The sequence below is a fragment of the Sorghum bicolor genome, chromosome 10 (genome assembly GCF_000003195.3).
Source record: "Sorghum bicolor cultivar BTx623 chromosome 10, Sorghum_bicolor_NCBIv3, whole genome shotgun sequence".
Taxonomy (NCBI): Eukaryota; Viridiplantae; Streptophyta; class Magnoliopsida; order Poales; family Poaceae; genus Sorghum; species Sorghum bicolor.
In genome coordinates this window covers 17,971,501-17,980,424 of record NC_012879.2, presented here as the reverse complement: position 1 = coordinate 17,980,424, position 8,924 = coordinate 17,971,501, and the positions used below count along the sequence as shown (strand labels likewise).

The 8,924-nt window shown below is 41.2% G+C and overlaps 1 protein-coding gene across 1 annotated transcript; it reads right to left on the bottom strand.

Moving 5' to 3' along the window:
* On the bottom strand, positions 1,966-3,048 carry LOC8072856 (abscisic acid and environmental stress-inducible protein). The gene is made up of 2 exons (XM_002436904.2): positions 2,912-3,048; positions 1,966-2,722 (listed from the first exon to the last, which is right to left on the bottom strand). Exons 1-2 carry the CDS (start codon positions 3,012-3,014, stop codon positions 2,280-2,282), a joined length of 546 nt encoding a protein of 181 aa, XP_002436949.1. The 5' UTR covers positions 3,015-3,048; the 3' UTR covers positions 1,966-2,279.

Here is an 8,924-nt window from a genome sequence, read left to right as displayed (position 1 = left end):
TCTATCCGTTCCTCTCCCGTCGCGATGAGACAGGGTCCACAGGAACTTAACCCGGTTTACATGCAACCCACGCAGCCCCTCGTCTCTGCGGCGTAGGCAGGAGGACAGCTCCCTGCGGCCGTGGTCCGTCAGGACTCAGGAGCAGCTGGGCCACCTGCAGCGCTGCTATGGTTTCGAAGCAGCGGTCGCCTTCGTCATGCTGTATTGTATGGTGCTGATTTTTTTTATAGTAAAAAGATCTTGTGTTGCGTTGCGTTGCACCCAACAAAAACCACCACCAAACAAGGAATTTGAATTGGAAACCATACTCTGCTGCAGGCTAACCTTATATACAACGAGACGAGACAATGAAGATGGAGTTCGACATGGTTGCGGATGAATCCGTTTATTTTACTTTTCCTGTGTGAATAAAAAAGAAAATGGAAAATGACAAGAGTTGTGAGAGAAAAAAATTCTATGTTGAGTAAAACATAATTATAAAAAACATATTTTTTAAATTGTGAAAATTTCAGTTCACCAATCTATCAGATATTAGGTTCTTTAAACTTTCAGTGTCCGTATAAGACTATGATTATAGTTACCTAAAAAATATGGAAAACTTTCGTCCAACCAAACATCGTGTGCGTGAGGCGTCCAGGTTAATCATGTGCATGCCTCCTCTATGGGCCCAACCACCAAGACTCCGAGACAAGTTCATATCGGTAAAAAAGAAAAATCATAGTGTGTGTGCGCCTCCAGGTTACTCGTGTGTATATGCCTCCATGGGCCCAACCACCACCTGTGCACAGAACCAAGATTGGGAGTCCGAGACAAGTTCACATCGAGTTCCGGTAGCATAGAGACATGTTTTATAAAAGCCACTGGCCTACTGTGGTCGTGGTAAACTCATTCGTATATTTACAAGATGCATGTAAGTCAAGATCACCAAACCTTTTGCTTGTTCGTAGGGTTCAAGATAAAAAATTACAAACAAGTATAATATAAGCAACAAACGAATAGTGAAAATCAATCTCAAAATTTACATAGACTTTAGCTTCCTAATAAAGTGTATTGTTAGCTTCTTGTCTTTTCATGAACAATACACAAATTGACAAAAACTTATACAATCTATGTAAAATCAAAATCAAATCCAGAAATTATAATTTAAAAGTTTATTAGGCTCCTTTCAACCAGGTTTATTAGGCTCCTTTCAATGAGAGAGTATAAGATGACATTGCGCGTCAAATAAAAAATCATAAAAAGTCTAAGATCATGTATATAAACTATATATGGACAGTCTGCTTCAAAGTTAGTTTTAAAGTTTAAAAATTGTCAAATTTAATACAAAGGATAAAATACAAATAAATATAACACAAACGTCTATTTGCTCCCGTAGCAACACACGGGCATATTTTGCTAGTATTCTCAATGTTTGATCCAAACCTTGTCCAAAACGATTTCTAAATCCTATATGGAGGGAGTACACAATATCTGTTTGATGACCTAGAATGCTGATTTATATATATGTTGTCATACAGTTTAATGCTGATTTATATGTTGCCATACAGTTTAGATGTTATAGATATATAGATATATATATTTTCTTCGTTTAAAATAAAGATTTGAAGCTCATGCGTGTTGATGAATTTGAACTTCCGTGCCAGCGGTGTGAAACTGAAGCTAAGCTTTATAATATGTAGTTTTGACGTACTGTTGCATTCTGAAATGACTGGAAATATTTTTTTTTTCCTGATGGTTTCGCTATATAGTATTATTAACTAGTATACAACAATTTCCACATTGGATATATTTCCAGTCCGATGTTCTGCTACAAAATGTCACGCTTTTACTTCAAACACAATCTCCCAGATAGATTTGTGATCAGCCCAAATCTGGAGACCTGGATGAAACCATACTGAGACGGCTACACCCAATCCCTGAATTCCGCTGATAATAATGATCAGCAGGCCAAAAGTGGTAGATGGCTTCCTTGCATTGTTTTGTATATAAAAAGAACGCCTCAACCTCAATGCAGCATGCAGAACTTAGCTGATTCTTCTGAGCAACTGGAAGCAAAAGCGCAGTGCCAAGGCGACGGAAGATGCTAGAATAAACTGCTCTTCTAGTGGACTAGCAAGCATGGTTTGCTCATGTTTGTCTGCATGCTTTTCGCATCTCCATATGCAACAAGTTCGACATAAACAACTAATACAAATGATAACACAAATAACACGAGACAAGATCCCTCACTGCTTACATTGTTCAGTCACATGAACATAAACTAGCATGAGTTGTTCTTCTTAGTTTCGCGCACCATAGTGTCCTGCACCACCATGATATCCACCTCCTGGTGCTGTACCAGTGCCAGTACCACTACCGGATCCGCCTCCGTAACCCCCACCTCCCCCGTACCCACCACCATTGCCATTTCCTCCACCAGTGCCACCACCATTGCCACCTCCATATCCCGGGGCCGGGCCACTGCCATACCCACCTCCACATCCACATCCAGGGCCTCCATATCCAGACCCGTAGCCACCACCATGCTCATGGTGCTTGTATTTGTATCCTCCACCATACCCAGGCATGTATCCTCCACCACCATACCCAGGCTGGTTGTTTCCGCCGCCATATCCAGGCTGATTGTTTCCATACCCTCCACCACCATGCTTGTATCCACCAAACCATTTCTCATCCTTGAGTCCAGGGTCTCCTGCAGGCTTCACATTCTTCACTCCAGAGTCTGCATGAATGAAGAAACATGAAGCACACAAAGATACGTCAGTTCCCCATGTAATTTCTTCTTTAAATTTTTTTTTAGCGAACGGGGAATTTCTTCTTTAAAATAGTTCTAGGCAATTCATGCAGTAACGTAGCAGTAGACGACACACACAAATAGAAAAATTAGCGGGGAGAGAGACGGATTAGCAACCATTGGCTTCAGTGAGCTCCCTGGCATACACAACATCCTGGAAGCCGAGCAGGAGAGAGGCCAAAACCAAACCAAACAGAACTACAGACTTGTTGACTGCCATTTCTACAACTCCTGCTGTAGTGCTCAACTACAGTCTCTGAGGTGAGAATATGGAAGAGCAGTGGCCTGCATTTTATAGTCATCAAAGAATGGTTGCAAGCTGTACAAGCCTCCATGACTATAAGAGCAGGTACAATAATGGTCTTACAGCTAAGCTAATGCTGATGTGGAGGAGAGAAGAGAGGAGAGAGATGATACATTGACTCTTATATAAGCATCAAGCTGGGCACGGATGCATAGGTAGTAGTGGACTCAAATAGCAAGTGTTGTGAGAAGGAATAGGAAAGAGAATGTGTTTTAGAGACAAGTATGAGACAACTTATTTTATAAGTTGGCTCTAATCACTTGGCTTATAGCCAAACACTTGGCTCTATTATTGACCTTACTCTAACGGAGCTAATGGACGGGACGGAGCTGTAGTAACTCAACCAAAAATAGGTGCACTGAACGGTTGGCAGTTACCAGCAGAACTGTGATACACATCTCCACGCCAACTTGATTACTGGAGTACTACTATCCAAATGGAGCCGGGCATGCATTTACAATCTACCAGGGCTATATGTGTTGTTGGGAGCGGGCATGACAAGTTCATTGTTCCCCGTCGCTCCCACAACGGTGAAATCATTGACGTTTAGAATTAGAATTAGAATTAGAGTTAGACTACCTACGTATGTGAAATATATATAGTACTCCTACAGTCCTACCTATTTATAGTACAGTTGTATAACAGCTCTTTGTATAGTCGAGTTAACTAGGCTGGCACAATTAATTCCACTTATCTCAGACCACTAGTGAGTGAGTGACCACTGGTTGACATACTCCCTCTGTCCCTGAAACTTCAATTCCTAGAATCCGTGCCAGTCAAACTTGTTTTACTTTGACCAACTTTATAGAAAAGAGCTTCAATATGTATAACATAAAATGAGTATCTTATGAAAATATATTCAATGATAAATCTAATGGTATTAATTTGATACTATAAATTTTAGTTTTTTTTATAAATTTAGTCAAAGTTTTAAAATTTTGACTTAGGACAACTCTAGAAATTGCAGCTTTCAGGGACGGAGGAAGTATTAAAAGATGATGTAGGCATGTTTAGCACTAGGGGATGCATGGCACAATAAACTGGCCAAAAGGAAAGAGCGGGGCCAGGAAACAACAAACAAGTCGCGCGCACGACTTTTATTCGATGTCCTCTAGGATGAAGCAGTCGAAGTGGGTTTTACTGTAATCTTTATTTTGTTTTTTGTTACTAGTATGAAAATTAAATTAGTTCATACATTCAACAAGAATGATTGGTTCAGTTTTCAGCCTACGGATCAGAAGCCATTAGAAATACAACACTTTATTAAGGGCATTATAATTAAACAATGGTCTTCCTTCTGGCCATGTATGTGCATGTGCCTCACGCTTTGCAAGGTAATTAACCACCAGAATATACATGGTTTGGCTTTCAAAGATCGTGGAAACTACTGTAGATCAGTTACGGATCATAGAAGAAGAAATGAAGCTCAAGTGCTCAACAGATGTCGATTTGAAATAGAGCAATTCGAAGCAACGAAAGGCCTCAAAACCAACAGTGCAGTGGAAACCAATAGTAGTAGCAATTCTTGAACGTCAGCAACCAAAATCAACAAAAACAGCAGATTAAAATACTATAACACTTCACAGGGCATTAGTAGCAGAAGTCAAGGAGCAAAGGTTGGTCCAGGACTCACTACCGGAGAGCACTACACCATCCCTGCTGGACCATTATATTACTTCTGGTGTATTAGAGCTGACAGTGAGCTAGTTTCACTATGAGATCGTAAGCTAGGATCTGAATAATTATTAAGATCCGATCACTATAGTGTAGAAACAATTTCACATGTCGCACATTTTGCCTCTTTCAACCGCTAGTACGAGGCCAGTGAGAAGGAGACTGCTCCTGCTGCCCAATATCCATGATCCTAAGCCTATGTGTCATGTCGTATGCTACTCCATCTTGGGAGTAGCTTGTTGATATTCAGCTAATTCTTGAGTGGTGGTCACCTAGACATGGGCTACCATGGATTATAGTGAATTTGTGGGAATGAGTGTACACATACAGACATACTAACACTGCAGAGTTAGAACTGTATGTATAGTCGCTAACTATCATTGATGGGGATGGTGCTCAACCTCCCTCATTGCCCCCGATGAACGGCGGTGATCTCCGTCTCCTGAGATAGATTAGAAAAGAGTTAGATTAGGAAAGAGTTTGGAGTTTAGAAAGAATAAGTTAGGAAAGAGAATTCAATTATATAAGGATCTCTCATAGGTTGCTTGGAGTCCATGTCCTATATGGGACTATAAATACTAGAGAGATATAATCAATCAGGGCAAGCAAGAAAAGAGCCAAAGCTCCTTATCCGTTCCCTCTCTCTCTCTCTGTGTGTGCGCCTGTCACCCCTCTCCCTACGCCTCCCTCCTCCCTGCGCCTCCAAACCTTAGTCACCCCCTCCTCTTCTAGTCAGCCCTTCCCTAGGGCATCCCCCAGGCAACACCTGTTACACTAGTATCTGGAGGCCAAGTCAATGCTTTGGGCACCAATAGCTTCCACCACCAATTCTGTGAAGGAGCTACTCCAGAACCTCTCCGCCATCAAGGAAGCCAGACCAAAGTCAAGTACGAGGCTGTCATTGATGACCTAGTTGCCAGGAAGAAATGCTACATTGTCGCTAACAGTAGATTCGATCAGGTAAGCACCTTCGTTGTAGGAAAGCTCGAGCCATTGACGGAGGATGTCGAGCTCAAGCAACCTATGGTGACCACCTTCATTGCATCACCACAAACCCTTGATATCTTGGCTATTGTCAACAACTCCATCAATGACGTTGATATTGTCGCACCAACAACTAATTGGGCAACACCACCAATGCCACAACCAATGCCATATACTCCACTAACGCCAACGCCATCTACTCTGCCAAGGTCGACACCACCGCCAACGCCATCTACTTCGCCAACGTCGACACCACCGCCAACACCATTTACTTCGCTAACATTGACACCACCACCAACACCATCTACTCCGCCAACATCAACACCACCACCTACTCCACCAATGCCAACACTAGAACCAACGCCATCTAATCTGCCAACACCGACACTGCTAAGCCCTAGTGTCATACCTGGCCCAATTTGTAATTTGGCCAGCGGTGGCCCATGTGCATATTATGAGATAATTGTGAAGGGTTTAGTCCTACTTTGCTTGTTAAGGATGGGTTAGACCAACATATTAGGCTTCTAGAGTCCATTCCGCCATTCTTGGATTAATCATTTTACGTGAAGCGAGGACGAAAGCGTAAATGGGATTGGTGGTAGGTGTGGTTCGCTTAGCGTGTAGAGTGGATCAGAGCCATTTAGACTCTGGGGCATTACACCTAGGGCTTCACTGTTGGGCATTCTTAACGTCACTACCAAAAGTAGACTTAGTTTTCTAATTCTGATAACGGCGCCAAAAATGTCAAACCTATCCCTCATGCCACTTAAGCCAAGTTGTCATCCCCAGCATGACATAAGAGACGCGATATTGAAATATGCAATTGCTCTTCTAAATAAATAATAAGTGAAATCTGCAAGCGCACAGATTAATACCGATATAGCATTTTAACCGGGAAGTATTCTAGGTATCGTTATTTATATTTTTACCACTGGGATGGGATTGCTAAACATCAATGTTGATTATGGAATGGAATATAGAACTGAGTATCTATCATTGCATGTATAATTGAGAGCATTTATCTATCTCTTTCATACAGGGATAAATGTCACATAAAAGATAGATAAAGTATGAATGGTGACAAAGATAATTAATCTAGCATAACTTAGCCACATATAAATATGATAAGCACCTCAATAGATATTCTAGCAAGTCATTAGCATGGAATTAGGACGAACTACAAGAATATTTCCTAAGTTATTCTTAACTATAAAGTCTAGCATATCATAGTTAGTGCAATTATACTTGGCAATCATTGCGAGACAGGATTACGCCCATGCATAGTGATATTATCAAGGAAGATGAGAAACATAGCAATCACTCCCCTGTAATAATGTTGCTCCGCCAGCCCTATACACGACAGGGGGAATATATAAGAATCAATGGAGCTGTCACTACCACAAACTATCCCGCGATCTGGCATATAGGGTACAATCGCAGATAAATACGGTATAGGCACCACACCTACACAATACTTATCATTTACCCACTGTACACATGGATAAACGCTATACGATCCTAAACATGTATATAATTCCAATCTAACTAAGCCAAGCATATAACTATGATAAACTAAGAATAATATAATTGTGAATATAAACAAGTAGAGCAAAGTCATAATCAATATATTGAAGTAGAACAAAGTCATATTCATAATATTGAAGAACAAAGATGAACAATTGAAGAACAATAGAGGTATTACCAAGAATCCTCTTGACAGATCCGGAAACCAATCGAAGATTGACTCCTTCTAGTTCTAATCCTATGTAGCTATGCTAAACTAGAGATCTATTGATGTGGTGGCTCTAGGGCTTGATCAGAGGCTTCTTCTCCCGAGATGGATAAATGAATTAGGGTTTCTGAGGGATAGAGGTCCTCTCCTCCAGGGGCCAGGGGGTCGGCTTATATAGTCCTTCCAAATGAATGTGGGTCGTCGAATCAAACCGACATTAATCGCACGGTTTTCCTTGATCCTTTAGGTCAGTGGAGCATGATCCGCAAGGTGGAAGCTGATTGGCTGCCTGGCCAGGGCGGGCGCCCTGCCCCCGGGCCCGATCGGCCTCCCGTTCGTTCCCGTGGCTTCTGGACTCTTATAGATGTTAGATAATTGTGTAGCACGTTAATATCTCTATGTAAACCCGACGTGTGGGCCTTTCCTCCATATTTCCTGATAACCCCCTGTAGAAATAGACAAACACCAAAACTCATGGAATTCTGTCAGATAAAACCCTAAGTCTGGATGTCGGTTGCATTTGGATCTTTTTCTTCGTTTATTTGTTGATTATATTTGATACTTAAGGACCGTCAACAAACTCCCCCAAGCTTACCTCCTGCTCATCCCTGAGCATGGATAATCTCAGTGATGGATCAGAAGTTGTTGGAATGCCTTTAAAAGTTGACGGTACACATGCTTTCAAATGAGGTCTCATCTCTGAGTTAGAGTAAACTGTCAAGACTTAAAACTTATTCATTTTACCTTTCACCATGGGACTTGTAACCGTCACTTCTGTCTTGAGCAGTTAAAAGATAGAACGGTCTAGTCAAACGCCATGTCTCTTATTCTTGATCAGCTATAGCTCTGGAGTTTTTGCAGATTTTCAAATAAAACTCAGAAATTCCTTGTATGACTCTCTCATATCTCTCTTTTGTGGTATTTCTGGATCCTCACCAAGGCAGTGATGGTATATGCCTTCTCTCAAAGTATGTAGTATTTGTAGTATAAGGCATAGTGACATTGTCTTCTCTCTCATCCTACTCTAATAAGGTTTTTGATATCTGGAGCTCATAGGTGGGAGATAAAGTATACATACTTACAAGACATTTATTGCATAGTCAAACCATGGATCCAGAGAAACAAGTCAATAAGTCAAATCAAGATGTACATGTGTGGCGAATGAATGGTGTATGGTGATGATGGTGATAACAATGGTGAAAGTCTAATTCTACTTTTGCTCTTTTGAGGGGATACATACCTTTCTTGGTCTTTTGAAACTTTTGAGGAGAATGGGATGCTCTTCTTTTTCTTTTTCTTTCCTCTCAGGTGGGTATCTTGTACACCTAATTCTACTATCGGACACTTGTTCATTTTTACCTTTCGTCTCACTTTTCCTTTTCTTTCGAGGTTCCGGGCACTTGCCTCTTTTTATTTCCCCGTATCCTTTCTCTTTT